Raw genomic sequence first — 22515 nt, 5'->3', positions numbered from 1 at the left:
TTACCATTAGGCACTTTTCGTCCTTTATTTTAACCTTACACTCTTCTTTTAAAGATTTCAAAGATATTTTCCTCGCCAAGTATCTCACACTCCAAGTGGAACAAACACGGTCGAGAAAATGTTCTTTGCAATCTTGCTAACACAAAAACATCCCCCGCAAAACGTCTCAAAGGTACTTTGAGGAGGCTGAGAGCCAGACTGGATCCTTAAGAAAAGGGAGCCCCGGGCCAGGCCACGGGAAGCGCAGCGCATGCCTAGGCCCAGAAGGACCAGAGGGGGCGTCCCTCTCCCCCCCCCAACAACGCCTCCAAGGCCGGGAACCTGCCAAACCACCAAACTAGGAATGGAGATGGAGATTCAGGAGCATAGGTCTTAACACAGGGGCGCTCACAAGGCCTGAGAACAGAAGCGACGACCCCTCTGAGACCAGTGTCCTCAGGCACAGGTGCGGCCCACTCAGGCAGAACCCAGTCGCCCGCTCCCCTCCCGCTCTCCCGTAATGCCAGTACAAGGGGAGCAAACTCAGCCTCTGCGAAGGCCGAGGAGGGAGGACTCGCCGGCCCTACCTCAGCGCGCACCTGCCCCCAGGTCGTACAGCCAGCGCCTTTCCCGCGCAGCAGCCAGCCGAAACCTCCGAACCTCCCGCCAGCGCGCTGCATCCTGGGAGGCGTGGGCCGGAAGCCGGGTGGCGAGCAAAGGGAGCGAAGCTGGCTGAATCTGCCAGGAAACGGTTGCTATGGAGGCTGAGGAGGCGGGGCCGCCGGGGAGTTCCGTGAAACCTCGGGGCCGGCTGTGCTCTCAGGGGTGGAGCTCAGCGCGGAAACCACCGGAGGCCCGGCCAATGGCTGAGGCGAGGTCGCATGTGCGGAGGAGTCGAGGGGCGGGGCTTGAATGAGCAGCGAATGGGGCTCCAGGCTGACTGGTTACTGGGTCCCGCCCCAGAACCAGACGGCCGCATTGGATTGGGCAGCGTGGCGGCTCCCCTGCTCGCCTTCCGGTGTCACGCGACCGCCTCCCCCTCCCGCTCTCCTCTGCATATTCCTTGGCCCGCCTGGACGGTGATGAGAGATTTGGGCGGCGACGACGGCACCTGTGAACACGGCCATGGCCGAGGTGAGGAAGCCTTTTTGACACCCAGGGCACTGGTGCCCGGGAACAGGTGGGCTGGGCTGGGGGGAAGCGGGATGGCGAGTGTGGTGTCTAAGGGTTCTGTCCTGTTTCCTCTCCAGAGTCAGGCCCAGATTAAAACCAGGCTCATCGCAGACACCCGACGGAGGTTCGAAGCTGAGTATTTGGCAGGTGAGTACCGCGTTCTCAAGGTTGAGTGAGGCAGGTGTGCAGTGAGCTTTCTCAACTTTGCTGAGGTGTTTATGGGTGTCTCTGGGCGGCATTAGGGACCCTTTCGACCCTCACAGAGATGGTGCCCTGCACGTTTCCAAGGTTTTTGTCTCCATAACATGTCGTGCACACTGCTGCAGTTGAGTAGGTGGTGCGTCCATTGCTTCCTTTAAAGGGTTTAATGTAAGTTAAAAATCAGCGAGTTTGTAGCATCTTCTCTTGTTTATGGAACTTCTAGAACACTTGTTAGGCCCAGGGCACAGGTGAACTGTCCAGTCCACGGTTCCTCTGCTGGCCTTTCACCAGCAGCAGCCCAGAAAATGAACCTGGAACATGCCATAATACTGTTGACTTGGACTTAAATTGGGGATGCTTACCCACAGAGTTGGAATAAACTCTTCATCTCACACTGTACCTAGCAAAGGCACCTGTGAGTCCAAAATTGATTTATTGGTTGGACATTCTGTGTCCAAATGTCACAGATACTTGTTAGGTACTTAGGTGATGATTTAATACTTGTACAGTAACCTTAAAAAAGACGTAGAATAATTCTTTATAAATGTGGGATTAAGAAAGAATGTGTACGTTGACCAGTTTAGGGTTGATTCTAATCCTGACCCTGTGGAGTCCCTGCGTGGCACAAATGGTTAAGCTCTTGGCAACTAACCAAAAGGTTAGTGGTTCCACAGGAGACCAGTGCCAGGTGGTGTGGTGAGCTTCCTGGTCTACAAAGCGAGGTGGCTACAGTGGGCATGCCAACCCAAGGAGTGAGAGAGCTGAGCACCTTCAGGCAGGAGGCTTCCAAGGAGGTCCCCAGGCACTTATTAGTGGAGCTTAAGAGTTTTGTAACACTTGTCTGAGCAGAGCAGAGGCCAGGCCAAGGGCCAAAGGGCAGAGGGCCTGAGAGCCTGATCAGGGCCTGATGGAAGAGCTGTATCCTGAGTCTTTCTTGATCCTGAATTGTAACATGTTACTTCCCTCATAAACCCTATAATCATGGAAAGAAAAAAAAAAGAAAGAAAGATGGGTGGTTTGAATCTACCCAGAAGCACCTTGAAAGAAAGGCCTAGCGGTCTGCTTCCAAAAGCTCTCAGCCATTGAAAACCCTCTGAAGCACATGAGGTCACCAGAAGTCAGAATCAACTGGACAGCAACTGTTTTTTTGTTTGTTTGTTTGTTTGTTTTAATCCCGACTCTGCCATTCAATAATTTGTCTAGTCTGAGCCCTTTTCCATATCTGTTTAATGGGAATGATATGGTTGGGAGGATTAAATAAAAAAGCATATATCAAGCTGTCTAGCAGCTTAGCATGTGAGTTTAGCATATAAAAATTTTTTTTTTATTTTAGTAGACTGTAAATAAACTTTTGACTCAGTAGTCATTTTGGTTACTGGGAAAGGGTTAACTTTCAGCATCTTAACTTTTAGTGCTCAGCTGAGGTTCCTTGCAACTTTAGGCTCCCCTAGATAAGTAAGGAGCCCTGGTGATGCAATGGCTGAGGGCTGGGCTGCTAACCAAAAGGTTGGTGGTTCAAACCTATCCAGAGGTTCCATGGAAGAAAGACCTGGCAATCTGCTTCCATAAAGATTACAGCCAAGAAGACCCTATGTGGCAGTCTACTCTGTCACATGGGGTCGCTATGGGTTGAAAAATCAACTCAGTGGCACATAACAACAGATTATACCTGGAAGAAGTTAGGAAATCTGTTCCCAATAATCTGGTCAATAAATCTTTTCATGCCCCCCTGCCAGTTTTGTTCACATTCAAGCTTTGCACCAGAGAGTTGGCAAAAGCACATGATTCACTTTTAGCCCAGCCATCTTATTTCTAATAACATAGCTGGTTCCAGTAAGGAGAGAATTCTAAAATTGCTTTCTATAGAAATGTAACTCTTGTATAAACAGTAAGCGTTTTCAGTATTTTGAGAAACTACCCAGAGCTTGACCTAATGCTAGTATCTCCCCAATTTACTTAAGCTTTTTTTTTTTTTTTTAAGAGAGGAAGCAGGATATAATCATAGAAATTTAGCAATAGACAAGCGCTTAAAGGTCATCTTCGTCCAAATGTCTCAATTTTAACATGAAGAAAGCACAGTGTAGAGAGTTTAAGTGATTTGCTCAAAATCCCTGGTGTTAGTGGGTAGGCCAGGGCTGCAACACCATGACGTCCCGCCCCAACTGGAGACCCTCCAGTGCCTTCCCACTGTGTTTACAATAAAACTCCAGTTCTTTATAGAGGTCTGCAGTGGTCTTGCTCTCGCCCACCTCTCCGTCATCAGCCGTTACTACTCTCCTTGCTTAGTACAGTCTCTCGCAGAGGCTTTCGATTTGACACTGCCCACAGTAAGAAATGTATTGTACATTGCAACCCGGTATACACATACACGTATATAACAAACAAAAGTTCATGAAAGGTACTTATTCTGAAAGCATGTGACCCTGTGATTTTTTTTTATTTCACTTCCTTTTTAAAAAATGCAATGACTAACAAAATTGGCATCCTAACCCTTAACCTACAAACATGACCTACGGTTTGAAAAACATGACTGGCCACACTGCCTCTTTTATGTTCTTCAAATAGACTAAGTCCGTTTCCATCTCAGACCTTTTCACTTCTTTCTGCCTGGAAGGCGCTTTCCTGGGTAGTATGCATGCCTGGGTCCTTCTTTTCTTTTCCATCTTGGTTTAAATGTATCTGAGAAGCCTTTCCTACTACTAAATAGCCTCCCTGTCCCTCTTTTATTTTCTCTACTTTGTAGCTCTTACCGTAATCTGTAATTATCCTGTTCATTTGTTTACTTGTTTGTTGTTCATCCCCTCCAAATGCTTTGCCATTGAGTCAGTTCTGATTCATGGCGACCCCGTATATTACAGATTAGAGCAAAGCTCCATAGGGTTTTCTTGGCTGTAATCTTTTTGGAAGCAGACTGCCAGACCTTTCTGCTGCAGTGCCACCAGGTGGGTTCAGATCACCAACCTTTAGGTTAGTAGCCGAGTACAGTCCTTTTGCACCACCTAGGGACCTATTCATTTTCTCCGGTAGAATGTGTATAGGTTCTGGTACACCTTATGGGCACTGAGGGCAAGCGCCTCCTCTGTCTTATATACTTCTATATACTGAACACAGTTCTCAGTACATACTCATTGAATGGATATAGCAATACTTAAACATATACACAAAGGGAGATTAGTCCCATTCTATGTTAAGAACTGTCCTAACTGCCCTTCCTCCCCCACCAAAATCTGGCAGCAAAACCTTCACAATATATCTCATAAACCTATTGCAGTGGAGTTGATTGACTCAGGAACCCTGTAGGACAGAGTAGAACTGCCCCATAGGATATCCAAGGCCATACATCTTTACAGAAGCAGACTGCCACATCTTTTTCCCACAGAGCAGCTGGTGGGTTTGAACCGCCAACCTTTCAGTTGGCAGCTGAGTGCTTTAACCACTGTGCCACCAGGGCTCCTGATGTCTCATAAAGACAAAGATTATTTCAAACTAAAGCAATGTGTAGCATTAAGCACATAGGGAGAGTTTTGTCCTTAAATATATGCACTTGGGTATGTTTAAACATACACACCCACACACACACATACGTGTGCAGGTTATCTAGCTGTACAGTGATTGTAAATATTAACTTAAAGACTTGAACAAGAAAGGAAAATAGAAACCTTTAACGACGTTCTCACCTCAAAGTTTCAGTTGTTTCCTGATAAAAGCAGAATCTGATAAGCATAGAATAAGAAAGCAGTAAAGAGGTTTTTTGATTTACCTAATCAGAAAGTGATTTCCCTTTTAAGTTTACCTTTTAAAAATTACTCAGGTATGTTTAGAACATCTGCTTTCCTTCTTCCTCTGTCTTTCACCATGTCTATTATCATTAACAATATTTTGTTTCAAAAGAGGCTTAAGGCCTATTTAAGCAAATGTGATAATATATATTGCCCTAAAGGGAAATATATCTTATCTACAAGTAAATCAAAAGGAGTCACTTGGTGGCATAAATGATTAAGCACTCTGCTGCTAACCAAAAGGTTGACTATTCGAATCTACCCAGAGACACTTTGGAAGAAAGGCCTGGCGATCTACTTTTGAAAGATCACAGCTATTGAAAAACCTATGGAGTACAGCTCTACATATAGGTTGTCATGAGTTGGAATCAACTTGACTGCAGCCGGTTTGGGTTTTATACTCCAAAAACCCTTTTGGAGGTCGGTTCTTGAGAATTCCAAGCACATTTTTGTTTCCCTAGAAATTAATGGTTATGGGTAGATTTTTTAAGCTGGCAAAAAGAATAAAATATAAGTCTGTAATTGTCTTATGGATTACTAATAGTAATGATTTTTTTCTTTCTTTTTTTTTTTTCCTCATTGTTTCTGTGAGAAATGCCATTCTGAGTCTCAAATGAAAAATATTTCCCCTTCTCTTCCTCCTCCTTGTGGCCAAGGCAAGAGACTAATCCCCTGTGACAATAATTTATTCAGTTCCTCAAAGACTCATTATGTGCTAAATTCTGGGAAGGAGTGTGTCAGTATTAGAGAAAGAGCTAAAGGACAGAGCCTTTTCCTGAACCACTACAATCCAGTAGAGGATTAAAACAGGTAACTATTAAAATTAAGGCAAATCGTATCAAGAGTAATACAAGTGCTAAAATTAATTCTGTAGGAGTCAGAGACAAGGAGAAATAACATCTGGTGGCTGGGATGACTGAGTTAGCACAATGTTAGGAAAAACTTCATAGAAGAGGGGTGTCTCTCGTGAACTTTGAAGGATGGTGGCACTTGAACTGGTAGAGAATGTGGAGCTGAAGCACTGAGGTGAGACGGTATGGAGCATGTTGGGGAGCAATAAGAAAGAAGCCCACTTTGATAAGCCTTAGGAAAGGTAAGCACACATGGCTGAAAATAGGTGGAACTGTATTGGAGAGAGCCTTGGATACCAAAGTGATGACTTTGTACTTTAGTGGGTATGGACAGCCAAGGAGAGGTTGGGACTTCTTGTTATTTTAGGTTTTTTTCTGACTTTACAAGTAAAACATGTGAAAGCCAGAACCTGTGTAAGGCAGAAACCTGTCAGAGAAGGAAAACTCAAAATATTTTCCACTGATAGCAATGGAGCCCTGGTGGTGCAGTGGTTAAGAGCTATAGCTGCTAACCAGAAGGTTGGCAGTTTGAATCCACCAGTCGCTCCTTGAAAACTGTATGGGGGAGTTCTCCCCTGTCCTACAGGGTCACTATGGGTTGGAATCGACTCGACAGCACACAACAGCAACAACACAAGAGACAGCAATAGAGAAATCGTAAGACTGCACCCTGTCAAAGGCAGAAAATTTGCAAGACCCAGAAAAACAAGGCAGTCCTGTCGAGTTCCGCCTCTCATAGGTTTCACTGTTTATGTATTCATTTAAGTGAGTTTGAATGGTATCAAAATAGCCTAAAGATTCACCCATAATCTGTACCCAGAGATAGCTCTAACAGTTGATGTAGTTTTTCTAGTCTTTTTTTCCTATACATATTTTTAAAAAATAGTTAAGAAGACCATCTTATGTAATTTTGCATGTTATATTTTTTATTAATGTGATCTTATTTTCCGTATTTATGAAGTAAGCAGCATTTTACATTACCATTTAATTTTCAGTTCCACAGATAAAAGGTAATTTTCTTAACTTGCATCTTAAATGGTCCTGTCCTTTTGGACGCTTAGATTTTTTCCAGGTTTTTGTTAATATTTTTTTTTTGTAGAGTAGTTCAGATTATATCCTTAAAATTCATGTCTGAAAGTAGAATTACTGGTTTTAAGAGTGTATTAAACTTTCCTCCAGAGAGTAACACCAATAATCGTTCTCACTAGCCTGCATGAGCCTGTCAGTTTCACTGCACCACCATAGCAGATGTCATCATTTATAACTGATGGGTCTTTGTTTTAGTTTGCATTTCATTACTAGTGAAGGTAAGCATTCTTTTCATATGTTTACAGCCATTTAGGGTTTCAACACTTTTTTCTTGTTAGTGGGGCTTTTAATATTGGTATGGACCTTTCTTGTTTACGTCTTTTACTTTTTTTCATATTTTCAATCTATTCAAAATGAAACCAAAAAAAAAAAGTTGCTGTTGAGTCAGTTCCAACTCACGGAGCCTTGTGGATTTCAGAGTAGAAGTGTGCACCATAGGGTTTTCAATGGCTTCTTTTTTTGGAAGTAGAAGATCACCAGGCTTTTCTTATGAAGCATCCCTGTGTAGACTCAAACCTCCAGCCTTTCAGTTAGCAACTGAGCACCTTAACCATTTGCACAACCCAGGGACTCCATTCAGAATTATCCACTCCTTTGTGGTTTCTTCCATTGCTATTAAGTTAAATAATTCTCTCTCATTAATGACTTTTTCTAGTCTTTTAATTTTGTTTTGTTTTTTAATTTCAAATATCTTATATGTATGAAATATATAAATCATGAATAAAATAAACACCCATGTACTCACCACCCATCCAAAGAAATAGAACCTCCCAGTACCTTAGAAGTCTACATGTCCCCATCCCTGCCCTGCCAGGGGCAGTTACTTTCCTGCATTTGGTGTTACTTACTATTCTCCTAAGGAGCTGTGGTGGCGCAGTGGTTAAGCACTTGGCTGCTAACCAAGAGGTCGGCAGGTTGAACCTACCAGCCACTTCACCAGAGAAAGATGTGGCAGTCTGGTTGCATAAAGATTACAGCTATGGAAACCCTGGGGGGCAGGTCTGCCCTTTGCTATAGGGTTGCTATGAGTCAGAATCGACTTGAAGGCAACAGTTTTTTTTGTTTTGTTTTGATGGGTGTGTTGGGATATCTCATTGTGGTTATAATTTGCATTTCTTTAAATACCAATAAGGTTGAACATCTTTTCATATCTTTATGACTCATTTGGTTTTCCTCTTCTGTGAAAATCACTTCTTCAGCCTCTTCTTGGTCCTTTGTTCTTCCTTATAAGTTATTGAATCAGCTTTTCATGTTCTCAACACAAAAAAGAACAATCCCTGTACCAAGAGATAGTAAGGTCAAGTAAAACATGAGAGTAAGAGCAATCTAGCCACAAACCATAGACTCACTTATGCCTCACCATAGACTCCCTTATACCTCCTGTGTCTTTCTAGAGCTAAATTACTCCTTTTATATTTTTGATATCACATTATAATTATCCAGGGCTTGCTTACTTTGGACATGTAATCAGAAAGGACCAGTCCCTGGAGAAGGACATCATGCTTGGTAAAGTGTCAGCAAAAAAGAGTGAGACCCTCAACGAGAAGGATTGATGCAGTGACTGTAACAATGGGCTAAAACATCCCTCTATTGTGAAAATGGCACAGGACCAAGCAGTGTTCCATTCTTTTATACATGGAGTCATTATGAGTCAGAACCGACTTGATGGCACCTAACTACAATAACAACAACATGGTCTGTTCCCACTTCAAGAACATGCTATTTTTGCATTATTAAACTTTGTAGGACCTGGGTCCATACGAAAAAGTTGACTTTCCAGCTTTTTCAGATTTTTTCTAAAGACTAGTTGCAGTAAACCTAAGTCCAGGATTTTCAGTTCCCACTAAGAGTTCAGATTCCATTTCCTTCAGTACCTAACAATCTAAGGTTATGTTTTTATAATTGTGATTTCCTATCTCTGTCCAGTTATACTGCCATCAGAGGCATGACCGATGAGTATAGAGTGTGCTAGGAGAAGGTGAGCTGCCTGGGAGAGCAGGCTTCTCGGACCCCTGTGGGTTTGTACAGCTTATTAATTCTGTGTTACTAGATGTAGAGTTTTACTGTCTATAAATTTCAGTTAGAAGCCTTACAGTATCCATAATAATGCTGAGTTTTTTTATGATTTTATTAAAATATATAAAAGTATTCTGAGAAACAACAAAACATTTAACAAGTAGTAATTTTTTTTTAATTTGTTAAGGATATTATCCCATCACTGACAGCACTGTACTTCAGGATAGATCTTAAAATGTTCTTTTTGACAGTGGACTGCTTGACAGTGATAGAATAATATCCATACGCCTACAGGGAAGACCAACCAATTTGACTATTATCCAAATTTACTCACCAACCACTAAGGCCGAGGATGAAGAAATTGAAGATTTTTACCAACTTCTGCAGTCTGAAATTGATCAAACATACAATTAAGATGCATTGATAATTACTGGTAATTGGAACGAGAAAGTTGGAAAATAAGTTCTTGGTGACAGAAACAACACTGGAGATCGCATGATAGAATTTTGCAAGAACAGCGACTTCTTCATTTCACGTACCTTTTTTCAACAACGTAAACGGTGACTGTACACGTGGAGAAAAACCCTGGTGCCGTAGTGGTTAAATGCTAAGGTTGCTAACCAAAAGATCTGCCGTTCAAATAAACCAGGCACTCCTTTGAAACTCTATGGGGCAGTTCTACTGTGTCCTATAGGGTTGCTATGAATCGGAATCAACTCGATGGCAACGGGTTTGGTTTCGGATTTTATGCACTTAGACCTTGCCAAATGAAATACACAGGAATCACATAGACTACATCTGTGGAAAGAGATGATGGAGAAGTTCAAAATCATCAGTCCAAATAAGGTCAGGGGCCGACTGCAGAACAGATCATCAGTTGCCCATATGCAAATTCAAGTTGAAGAAAATTAGAGCAAGTCCACAAGAACCAAAATGCAACCTTGAGTATATCCCACCTGAATTTAGTGACCATCTCAGGAGTAGATTTGATGCACTGAACGCTAATGACAGAAGACCAGATGAGTTGTGGAAGGACATCATACGTGAAGAAAGCAAGAGGTCACTGGAAAGAAAGAGAAGACCAAAATAGATGTCAGAAGAGACTCTGAAACTCACTCTTGAACGTAAAGTGAAAGGAAGAAATGAAGTAAAAACTGATCAGAATATTTCAAAGGGCGGAGAAGACAAAGTATTATAATGAAATCTGCAAGGACCTGGAGTTAGAAAACCAGAAGGGTGGAACAAACTTGGCATTTCTCAAGCTGAAGGAACTGAAGAAAAAAATTCATGCCTCAAGTTGCAATATTGGAGGATTCTACAGGGGAAATATTGAACGGCACAGGAAGCATCAAAAGAAGATGAAAGGAATACACAGAGTCACTGTACCAAAAAGAATTTGTGAATGTTCAGCCATTTCAGGAGGTAGCATATGATCAAGAACCAATGATACTTAAGGAAGGAGTCGAAGCTGCACTGAAGGACTGGTGAAAAACAAGGCTCCAGGAGTTGATGGAATACCAATTGAGATGTTTCAACAAACGGATGTAGCATTAGAGGTGCTCGCTTGTCTATACCAAGAAATTTGGAGGACAACTATTTGGCCAACCTGTGGGAGGAGATCCATATTTGTGCCCATTCCAAAGGTTGAGCCAACATAATGCAGAAATTATCAAACAATAGCTACAGCTGCCTACCAAAAGGTCGGCACTTTGAATCCACCAGGGGCTCCTTGGAAACTATGGGACAGTTCTGCTCTGTCCTATAGGGTTGCCATGAGTCATATATCAAGAGGGAACTGCCAGAAATTCAGGCCAGATTCAGAAGAGGATGTGGAACCAGGGATATCATTGCTGATGTCAGATGGATCATGGCTGAAAGCAGAGAATACCAGAAGGATGTTTACCTGTGTTTTATTGACTGTGCAAAGGCATTTGACAGTGTGGATCATAACAAATCATGGATAACATTGCGAAGAATGGGAATCCTAGAACACTTCATTGTGCTCACGCAGAACCTATACATAGACCAAGAGGCAGTCATTAAGGCAGAACAAGGGGATACTGGTTGGTTTAAAGTCAGGAAAGGTGTGTATCAGGGTTGTATCCTTTCACCATACTTATTCAGTCTGCATGCTGAGCAAATAATCCAGGAAGCTGGACTCTAAGAAGAAGAATGTGGCATCAAGATTGGAGAAAGACTCATTAACAACACAGATGACAGAACCTTGCTTGCAGAAAGTGAAGAGGACTTGAAGCACTTACTGATGAAGATCAAAGACCACAGCCTTCAGTATGGATTGCACCTCAACATAAAGAAAACAAAAATCCTCACAGCTGGACCAGTATACGACATCATGTTTAATGGAGAAAATGTTGAGGTTGTCAAGGACTTCATTTTACTTGGATCCACAGTCAATGCCCATTGAAGCAGCAGTCAAGGCCCATGGAAGCAGCAGTCAAGAAATCAAACAACGCATTGCACTGGGCAGATCTGCAGAAGACCTCTTTAAAGTCTTAAAAAGCAGACATGTCACTTTGAGGGCTAAGGTGCACCAACCCAACCCATAGTATTTTCATTCGCCTCGTATGCTTGTGAAAGCAGGACAATGAATAAGGAAGACCAAAGAAGAAATGATGCCTTTGAATTATGGTGTTGGGGAAGAATATTGAATATACCATGGACTGCAGAAGAACAAACAAATCTGCCTTGGAAGTGGTACAGCTGGAATGCTCCTTGGAAGTGAGGATGGTGAGACTTCATCTCACGTACCTTGGACATGTTAACAGGTGGGACCCGTCCCTGGAAAAGGACATCATGCTTGGTAAAGTAGAGGATCAGCAAAAAAGAGGAAGGCTCTTAATGAGATAGATTGACAAAATGGCTGCAACGATGGGCTCAAGCGTAACGAAGATTTACAAGGATGGCATAGGGTTGTCTGTTGTACATAGGGTCGCTATGAGTCTGATCTGAATCAATGGCACCTAACAACAACAACAATTTGTTAAGAGTTAAGAGGTGAATTGATAAAATATACATTTCTTTAACAGACAAAACCATGAGGCACAGAAGTAGAAAGCTTCTGAAGTTCTTGAGAAATAACAAGGAGATTAAGTAAAACTTTATGTAAGCTAATCTGTATTCCCTTAAAACCAGTCACTTGCTCATCCCAACACTTTACGCAGTGATAGTCTTCCAGAATAACAGCCTAGGCATGAGTGTGTGTGTGTGTGTGTGTGTGTGTGTTTTCAGATACTTTTTGAGTATACATCTTTAGCTTCTTCCTGTAACGTGGATTTACCTAAAGGACTGGTTTTCTGAAAACTCCAGATTACTTGAGGGTTCAGTTGTCTGAGGACTGTTTTTGAAAGCATCAGATTGTGTTGTCATAAGTACAATTATTGCATGTCTCTGGCCATATTTTCCTTAGCTTGAATGCTCAGTTTGCTCTCTCTCTTTGCCTCTTACATTGTGTTTTGTTAGCTTCATCTTTCTGTCTCCCCCTTTCCCTCCTCCCATCCCCTTCCTCCCCTTCTTCCCCTTCCTCCCTTCCCCTTCCCTCTCTTTCCTGTGTCCCCTTCTGCTCCCTGCTTTTCTCCTGCCTCTCCCCTATCTACCACTCTTCGCCCACTCCAGTCCTCTCCCTCTCCTCCCCGCCCCCCGTTTTCGTTACTGCCTGTCTAGGGGGAATGCTTACCAGGAACCACTTCATGTGTAAGTATATCTTTTATTAGTAACAATAATTAATCATTTTAATATAAATGGAGATTGCTAATTTCAAAGATTTGCATCCCTGAAAGCTATCAAAGAACAATGGGCTTTATATTTCTTGGCAATGGGGGCTATCTTGTTCATGGTATCCCTAGTGGTAGTACTAGTAGTGATAGTAATAACGATAATAATAAACAATATTGATGTTTTATTGTTAATAGGGCTCACAGTTATTGGCTATTTACCACATATCAAGGATCGTTCTAAGTGGTTCTCAGAGTGTGGTCCATTGACCGTTGGGGATTCCCAAGACTCTTTGAGGAGTCTGTGAGGTCAAAACTATTTTTATAATAATACTAAGACATCGTTTGCTTTTTTCACTATGTTGACATTTGCATTGATAACGCAAAAGCAATGGTGTGTAAAACTGCTGCTCTTTAGCCCAAATCAAGGCAACAAGGCTAGTAGTCATTATATTCTTCACTGGCAGCACTCACAGCGTGTGGGGCGGGGGGCAGAAGGGAACGGTTTTATTTTAGAATGTCCCTAGTGAAGTAATAAAGGACTGGTTTTTATGAACGCATTAAAAATTATTAATTTTATTAAATCTCCATCCTTGAGCACGTGTCCTTTAATGGTGTGACAAAATGGGGAGTACACGTAAAGGAATTCTACGTACGAAGTAGGTTTGAGCTGCCAGCTGAACTAGTCACTTTCTCATAGACCATCATTTTTGTTTGGAATAACAACTGGCAGGTAAACTAGGGCTATTCAGATGTGGGCGTTTGGCAGAAATCTTGAAAATGGATGAAGCCAGCCTATAATTTCAAGGAAAATACCTGACTGGCTATTGGTCCAGTGGAAAGGGCTGTCCAGTGGCCAAAAGCAGATAGCTCTTTTTCAAGGGGTAGGAACTCCCAGGGACCATCTATAGTTAGAGAAAATAGTGCTTTGAACAATGATGAATTTTAGAATAGCAAAGCTGGAAAACATTTTCCAAGGTTTACCTACTATAGAACCACTCATTTTATAGATTGGAAAAACAGCATAGATATTAAGAGCCGTGTCCTAGGTTATACTCTACAAATGTATGATTTATGGGCTAATCTTTTATAGTATCTTAAATTTCTATATATTTTTCATCTGATCCTCAGTAACGCTGTGTGTATGTAAAGTGGCTTAAAGATAAGGAAATTGAGACTCAAAGAAGGTATTTCTTCAAATGCACTTTACGTTTTCCTGCCCTTTCATCTGTTATCTCTGAAGACCTGAAATAAAGCAATCGATGCAAATAGAAAACAGAATGTATAAGACTTGGTGTCTTTGTTTCTGTCTTAGGCTGGGCTCTCTAGAGAAGGAAAACCAACGAAGTGAATATGTATACGCGTATGTGCATATATATGTATGTATGTGTGTAAAGATTTATCTCGAGGAAATGGGTCATGTGGTTGTGGAGGCTGACAAATCCCAAATCAGTGAATCAGGTGTCATGCTGGAGGCTTTTCCTGACTCACATGGTTGCAGGGGCTTACTAATCCCAACTCAGCAGGTATGACAACAGGCAAATGGCCCCCAGGGCTGTGGAGGCTGGAGAAAGAGGTCAAACGACGGAAAACTGCTGGCACACAGGGCTGCAGAAGCTGGCGAATGAGGTCAGACGGCAGGCTGCTGGCTCACAGGGCTGGGGAAATACATCGTGGGATTATCAAACGACTGTATACTGAATTGCGGGACAAGGACAGGTAGACATCTGATGACAAGACACGTGAAGGATCCAGAGCAAAACATGAGTAAGGCTGTGACTTGCATCATCCCCTTTAGTAAGGGCGTGACTCAAGATGTACTCCACTCTAATCCTGCCTCCTTAATGTTTAGAAGTTTAGGCTTTACAAACCATAATTACACAATACCACAAAATTGAGGACAATACTGGGAATCATGGCCTAGCCAAGTCGACATGTAACATTGACCATCACAGTTACCTAACGCTGCTGTAACAAAAATACCACAAGAGGGTGGCCTTAAAGAACAGGAATTTATTGTTTCACAGTTTTGGAGGCTAGATGTCCAGATTCAGGACATCAGCTCCAGGGGCGGGACCTTCCCTCTCAATAACCCCCATAGTTTGTTGATGTTCCTTGGCTTATAGATACATCAGTCTCCATTGTCTGTTTTCTGTGTGTGTGTGTGTGTGTAACACATCCTACTGTGTTTGGCCTCACTAACATAACAAACCCAGAAACCAGTGCCATAACAAATCCTATTTATAATCAGGATCATATTTACAGGTACAGGGGTTAGGGCTTCAACACATATTTTGGGGGAGGCACAATTTAGTCCATAATACTTGGCAAAACAGTGAAAGAGATGGAGAAGCCAGGGAATTTTCTGAATGGTACCCTGGGAGGGTACTATTAATTGAGAAAACAAAAATGGAGGAGGAGTAGATTCAGTCAGCCAATGTTTACTGAATGCCTTTTCACGGGTACAATTGCAGTCTGCTTTGGGGGATTCTTAGGATGTACAGACTCTGTACCTTTGCAGGCCATTTGGGAAAATGTGGCATACGTGCCAGTAACGATGCTCCAAGGCAAAATATGATAAGTGCCTTAGGAAAGGCTTGGTTTAAGCCCTGTAGCTGTTCAGAGGTGGGAAGGAATTACTTCTGGGTTCAGGGAAAATTTTACAGAAGAGGAAGCATTTGAAAGGGGTCTTGCGGAATGGTAAAATTTGAATGTGCAGGTGGTTATGAGGAAACCAGGAGAATTCAGGTAAAGAAAAAAATGAGACCACAGTGTGGAAGGTGGAATATAAGGGCTAGAGGTTGGTAAGAATAAAGCATGTGTGTAGGCAAATAATGAGAAATTATTGCTATTGGAAATAGTTATTCCAATAAATTATTGGAAATGTTGGCCACAGAGCCTGAAAATACTAACGACCATGATGCTGCATACAGAGCCAGTTTTCTGTTTTGTTTTTAGTTCACTTTTTGAAACAATGCTTGCCACACAAATGTCCTTTTAAATATAACGTAGTCCTCTCTTTCCAGAAAAAATTTCATTTTTGATTGATTAGGGTCAGGATTTCAAATTCAGATAAAATAATTCATCTTCTCAGGTGTTGGTTTATAGTTTTAGAGAATGGTTGTGCCAAATATTTTATCGTGGTCTTATTTTTTGAATCTACAGTGGCTTACTTAAACCTGTAGTCTTTAGATGACTATTCTCCTCACACTCAGAAATCCTTTAAACTGCATTTTCATCTGAACTTCATCTTTTTGTCAATCCTCAAATAGCTTAGTTTTGCCTTTTTGAGATGTTTCTTCTCCTTTAGCATTAGTGTTCATTATTATTCATTACATGATTAGTCTGATTGGATATTATTGTTTTTCCCTAGATAAGTCAGATAAATATGATCCACGTGATGTTGAAAGACTACAGCAAGATGACAACTGGGTTGAAAGTTACTTACTGTGGAGACACAATGTCGTAGATGAAACACTGAAGATGCTTGATGAGAGTTTTCAGTGGAGGAAAGAATTTGCTGTCAATGGTAAGCTATTAAATTTAACTGTGACAGTGTAATATCTCCTGCCTAAGTGTTACTGTTTTATGTTAATCTTTTATATTTATCTAAGTGTCTATTTGCAGATCTCCTTGGCAGTCATCATAAGCACCAGAACATAATTTTTTATAAAGATCAAATAATGATTTCAAAGAAGCTTCTTATTAGTAAGTCTTACATTCATAAGGAAATCACATCACCAGGGAACAGAATCACACTCAGATTCTTCACTCAGCAGAGTCCCCTAATCTGTGTTTGGATAGTTCAGTACCGTTAAACAGTAAAAAGACAGCATCTTCATGGGGTTGGTCCCCCCGTACACAGTGGAATGAAATGCTGCTCTGTCCTGTGCCATCCCTGTGATCAGTTGTAGACCAGACCATTGTGTGCCATGTATTTTCATTGACTGATTTTCAGAAGTAGGTTGCCAGGCCTTTCTTCCTACTCTGTCTTAGTCTGGAAGCTCCACTGAAACCTGTTCAGCATCATGGCAACGTGTAAGCCTCCACTGACAGACAAATGGTGGCTCCATTTGAGGTACATTGGCCAGAAATCGAACCTGGGTCTCCCACATGGAATGTGAGAATTCTACCACTGAACCACCGTGCCGTCATAGGACTAAAGATAAGGAGATACTGTTTTCCTTAGTTGTTGCCTTATGTCTTTCTCTATTCCCAGATTACCTTGTGCTGATAGGTGCACCATATGTAATTGTTAAATGAATGAGGGTTCCAGAAATGCAAGGTTAGCCTCAAGGTTGCCTATGGCAGCCTTCTCTTAACTTCTTAATTGAAATTTTCCTCAAGTTTCATCAGGGCTTATTTAGTGATCCTTAGCCACCTCTTTGTTTGATCTCATTACTTTTCAAAACCAGCAGCTTTTAATCTTAGAAGGAGGTTTATGATAGCCTTCAAATATAAGAGAACTCTTAACAGAAAGAGGTTATCTGTTACCTCTCTAGTCCTAAAATTTTAATGAGAAGAAGCTGTGTTAACTACTGAGGTACTTTATGTATACAGAAGGGTCCTCTGCCCTTGAGATTCTAAATTCTGGACTGACTGAGTCTGGTGACTTAATACAGAGCAGTCAACCAATAAATCTAGAGCAGACACTCTCCCGTCTTTCATGAGACGGGGAATATTTAAGAAATAATTTGATTAGTAATGTAAACACTGTAGGTAATTACAAAAAACAGCGAAGCATTTGTTAATCAAGCAAAGAAATAGAAATCCAACATTTCTTAATCACTTAAGTACCGGATAAACCTTAAAATACCACAATAATTGTTTTCATACATATAATTGCTAGTTTCGCTTAGCAGACAATGGAAATACGTTAAAAGAGGGCTGGGGAAACAAAAAGACATTTTTGAAAGTTCTTGAGGAATGATCAGTGAAGAAAACCAAAGCCTTAGCATTTTAGCATTTGCTGACTGGCTGTACGTTGGTCCTCGATCTCATTCCAAGACTAGGCAGGCCCTTTCTTCTTCCTGCCAAAGGATCTAGCATTTTCCTTGAATTATTTTCCACTTGCCCCAAGGTTATAAACTGTCTTAGATTCTACTGGACACTGGACTTGGTAAAAAAATATTATTTTTATTAGAGAAAACACCATGTTGTCCCTCTCCCCTGCCCCACCATTATTTATGAGGCTATAATGTCGATATTTACTGGCATGTTAAAAGTTCAACAGTGATAATATTTGTAAGTCATTGCATGAAATACAACCAAGATTTGATGACTGAAATGTGTCCATATAAAATAATGGCGGATGTGGTAAGGGATATGGATTTTTTTCCATTTCTTTTATTTATGTTTTTATGTAGTTGTTTATAAAGATGATTTCTTATCGTCAAAGTTTCTCTCCAGATGTTTGAACAAGCTTTCTCTTTTTTATATCAAAACTACTGTATAGTCAGCCCTCCATATCCATGGGTTCCATATCCATGGATTTAACCAACTGCCAATCGAAAGTATTCAGGAAAAAGAAGTTTCAAAAAGCAAAACTTGAATTTGCTGTATCTGCTGGGGCTCCTGGAACCAATCCCCCATGGATACCGAGGGACGACTGTGTAACATTGCCTTCTATTGTAAGTTTTCTTTCTTTGCCCCTAAATTACAATTACTGATCAAAGTTTATCACTTTTTAGACCTTAGTGAATCCTCCATTCCCAGAAGGTTATTAGAAATTGGTGGTATTTATCTCCATGGTTATGACAAAGAAGGGAACAAACTGTGTAAGTATATTTAATTTATGTACTGGCTTTTCAGGATTCAGAGATGTAGTTATCTATCTCAGCTGGATTAATAATAAGCAGAATTTTCTTTCTCCCAATGTAGTACACATCAAGTTTTCTACAATTAGGGATCGTTGGAGCCATCTTGACCAAATGTCCAATATTTAGTAGTTGTAGGTACTGTTTACATTACAATAAAGAAGGCAGTAAAGGCGAATGCTACATCCTGTAGCATAGCCAAAATAATTGAATTCAGAATTATTGTCTTCCTTCTAATTTGACTGATGTTAAGATTCAACCCGGTATTTTTTACGACAAATCTTTTGGACGGTTGCTAAATGGGAGTTTTTTCCTGTGGAAGTTTCCCGGTCTTCTCCCCTTAGCTTCTTCCTAAATTGATGTAACAGTGAGAGGAACAGTAACACTCATCTCTGTTGGTCAGATAACTCCCTTGTTACTCTCCTTCATTCCTTGGCCCCAAATCCAACTTGTTTTTGTCCGAAAGACTTGGCAGAGAGTTAGAGCCCCACGCTGAGCAAACGTTCTGACAAGTCAGTTTTGTACACGTTCTGTACTCCTCTTGCTTGCCCTCTGTGTAGCATGTGAGCTGTTCCTGTTTTGACAATAAATCTCTTTGTATTTTCCTTTTATCACTGGCTGCTCCTCCTCAATCTTCTCTTTCCTCATATTCCGCCTGTCCCTTAAACGTGTGTTTCCCAGGGTTCATGCATTTCCTTGGCCTCTTTATTTTTCAGTTGGCACAGCCTCCTTGGGTGATGCCCAGTGATGACCCCACACTACCTGCAGGCCATGTGCACACATCCAGCTACCCAGTGACTACCAGCCTCCTTCTATGCAACGCATATCGAACATCTGCATACCACCACCTGACCTCTCTCTGCAGTTCCCAACTCAGGCCCACAGTAGATAGATACCAGGGGCTCATCACTGGCTCTTCCCTCTAACATAGCCTAAATTTAGCCCCTTTTCCATTTTCACCAGCCACTTCCTAAGTTCAATCCCTAGGCTCCTCACATCCCCCTCCTTCCACCCCTTCTCAGGTAATGGCCTGTTGAGTTTCCTTCTTGACCTTTTCTGAGCTGACCTCTAAACCACTGCCAGGGAGATCTTTTAAAAATACTTATCCAGTCATGCCACTCCACAGCCTAAAACCATGAAGTGGCATTGCGTCTCTTTTAGGAAAATCAAAACACCTTAGCATTTCATTGATAGCCCTTCAAGCCCAGCCCTTTCTCTCTATTTAGCGTCTCCTCTCACCACTCTTCCTATTCGATTTCAGCTGCCACTACACTGGACGGTTTGCCGTTCTCCACCCACATGCATGACCCCTGCTCATGCCTCCCTCCCACCTTTGTTCCCTGCCTCTTCACTGGGTGGAGCATTATTTCTAGGGCTTGACGGAAACAATGGCTTTCTTGTTCAATAAGCAGAATAAAGAGTACTTTTAGGTTATTAGCAAATACTGTTTGGTCCACTATATTTTCTTTTTCCCTTACTAGTAATACTTGTATATTTCTGATAGAAAAAAAAAAGTTTAGCTTTTGACTATCTTTAAGGTTCCCACGTGCACGCTATTTCTCATTTAAAAGAAGGAAGAGATATTTTTAATCTGAGAAGTAAAATGAATTATAAATGAAGAAGAATGTCAAGGGAAAGGAATTATATATATATGTATATATGTGTAAGGAGCCCTGGTGGTGCGGTGGTTAAGCAGCTGCAACCAAAAGGTCAGTGGCTCGAACCCACCAACCTCTCTGTGGCAGAAAGATGTGGCAGTCTGCTTCCGTAAAGATTACAGCATTGGAAACACTACGGGGCAGTTCTCCTCTGTCCTATAGGGTTGCTATGAGTCAAAATCGACTCAAGGGCAACAGGTTTGGATTTTTGGCTTGGAGTGTGTGTGTGGAGTGGCTGGTATAGAGTAGTCTGCACACATGGGGTCACCATGAGTCAGGATCAACTCAACGGCATCTTAACAACATCGATGTGTGTGTGTATGTGTATAATTTTTTTTTTTATCTTTTATTCTGATTAAAGTCTGGATCAGGGTGAAGTATCACGTAAAAGACAGCAAAACTGCATTGGACAAAAAGAAGCTTATAGCATTTTGGTTGGAACGTTATGCTAAAAGAGAAAACGGGAAACCTATTACAGTGATGTTTGACCTGTCAGAAACTGGAATAAATAACATAGTAAGCATTTTTCATTGATGTGATAATTGTAATTCTAAATCATTGTTTATCATGGCTTCCTCCTCCTCTCCTTGTCCTCCGTTTCACCCCTGAACCAAATATTGTTATAAAATTAAGATAACCAACTTGTATTTGGGCTTGATTTTTTTTTTCCCTTAATCGTAAGTGAAGTTGAACATGGAATTAGGTTTCAAAGAATGAAATGTACTTCAGTATTTGCCACTGAAGCTGTAGAGTTCCTAGACATGCTTCTGGTCTGATTACCCAGGATGTAGAGGGAGAGGCTAGCAGGATAGTGAGTAGATGATCACAGAAACGTTTGGTGTCAAAGCTAACATCCTCCAGCCCCTAAATGCTCAGTAAATATTGAATAAATTAATGCATGATGTATATTGTTTAATTATATTCATACCATGTTCTATAGTTGCAAGATGTTCAAATGAGTTTTACACATTCAGAACTTTGTGATTTTGTTATTTTTTTGTTTGTTTGAATTTATTTTTTATTCATGTTTGGTTTGGTTAACTTGAAGCCAGTTTTTCTTCAGGTGACTTTGCCAAGCTGAATTGACTCAACAGCAGTGGGTTTACCAGTCTTTAATTGGGCCCTTGCGACCTTAGTAAGGCCCTTGAGCGATGCACACAGTTTACGCTTGGCCACTAACCTGAAGGTTGGTGGTTCACACCCCCTTGGGGAACTGGGGCAGAAAGGCCTAGCAATCTGCTTCCATAAAAAGTTACAGCCAAGAAAACCCTATGGAGCAGTTCTACTCTGTAAACTCATGAGTTGCGTGGCATGAGTCGGCATCGACTCAATGGCAACGGGTTTTTTTTTGGTTTGGTAACCGTAGTGATATCTATAACCCTTCCAGCAGCAACTGAGGTCATTTGGCACATTCATTATAGCCATCATCTCTTGTTTTTTAACTTTGGCTAATTCTGGTAGGAGTGAAGTAGGCAGTCACAGACTTGCTAAGGGCAGTGTTCATACGTTTTGAAAATCCACTTGGCAAAGCATGTTAAGAACCTTAAAGTGTGCATATCCCTACTCTTTGCCTGGTAACTAACTTCTGGAAATCTATCCCAAAATAATCCTGAGTACAGAAAAAATCATTGTGTGCACCAAAATGTTTTTCAGAATGTCATTTAAAATAGTAAAAAATTAGAAAAAAGTGTAAATGTTCAACACAGTGAAATGGTAAATTATGGTATTTCTAATTGCTGGAATGAAGGGGCCCTGGTGGCACAGTGGTTAAAGTGCTCAGCGGCCAACTGAAAGGTTGGCGGTTTGAATCCACTAGCCACTCTGTGGAAGAAAGATGTGGCAGCCTGCTTCCGTAAAGGTATACAGCCTTGGAAACCCCATGGGGCGGTTTTACTCTGCCCTATGGCATAGCAGTTAAGTGCTACAGCTGCTAACCAAAGGGTCAGCAGTTCGAATCCGCCAGGCACTCCTCGGAAACTCTATGGGGCGGTTCTACTCTGTCCTATAGGGTCGCTATAAGTCGGAATCGACTCGATAGCAATGGGTTTGGATTTGGTTTTGGAATTGGAATTGATGAAATATATATAGTTATGTAAAAATGGTGTTTAAATTTGTAATAATAATAGAAAGTACTTTTTCTTTTAATGAAAAAAGTGACAAGGTTATATCCTAGTGATACATAGCCCAAAAAAGGGAAACCTTGGGCATTTAAAAAAAACACC

The 22515-nt window shown here is 41.4% G+C and overlaps 2 protein-coding genes across 8 annotated transcripts in view; one reads left to right on the top strand and one right to left on the bottom strand.

The window, feature by feature from the left end:
- The window catches only part of FANCB (FA complementation group B), a 288694-nt gene extending 287917 nt beyond the window's left edge, over window positions 1-777 (bottom strand). For all 4 annotated transcript variants that reach the window (XM_049871792.1, XM_049871791.1, XM_049871790.1 and 1 more), the window contains exon 1: window positions 567-777. The gene's annotated coding sequence lies outside the window, so the exon portion shown is untranslated. The remainder of the gene's footprint in view (window positions 1-566) is intronic.
- A 230-nt stretch (window positions 778-1007) lies between these two features.
- The window catches only part of MOSPD2 (motile sperm domain containing 2), a 46459-nt gene continuing 24951 nt past the window's right edge, over window positions 1008-22515 (top strand). For 2 of the 4 annotated variants that reach the window (XM_049871794.1, XM_049871795.1), the window contains exons 1-5: window positions 1008-1113; window positions 1230-1299; window positions 16193-16348; window positions 18510-18596; window positions 20655-20809. In XM_049871794.1, the coding sequence (XP_049727751.1) occupies window positions 1105-1113; window positions 1230-1299; window positions 16193-16348; window positions 18510-18596; window positions 20655-20809 (477 nt within the window). In that variant the 5' untranslated portion in view covers window positions 1008-1104. Of the gene's footprint in view, window positions 1114-1229; window positions 1300-16192; window positions 16349-17141; window positions 18450-18509; window positions 18597-20654; window positions 20810-22515 lie in introns of those variants that run through there. The other 2 variants (XM_049871797.1, XM_049871796.1) reach the window with 2 other exon arrangements.

The sequence above is a fragment of the Elephas maximus genome, chromosome X (assembly GCF_024166365.1).
Source record: "Elephas maximus indicus isolate mEleMax1 chromosome X, mEleMax1 primary haplotype, whole genome shotgun sequence".
Lineage (NCBI taxonomy): Eukaryota > Metazoa > Chordata > Mammalia > Proboscidea > Elephantidae > Elephas > Elephas maximus.
This window is presented reverse-complemented; position numbering and strand designations above follow the sequence as displayed.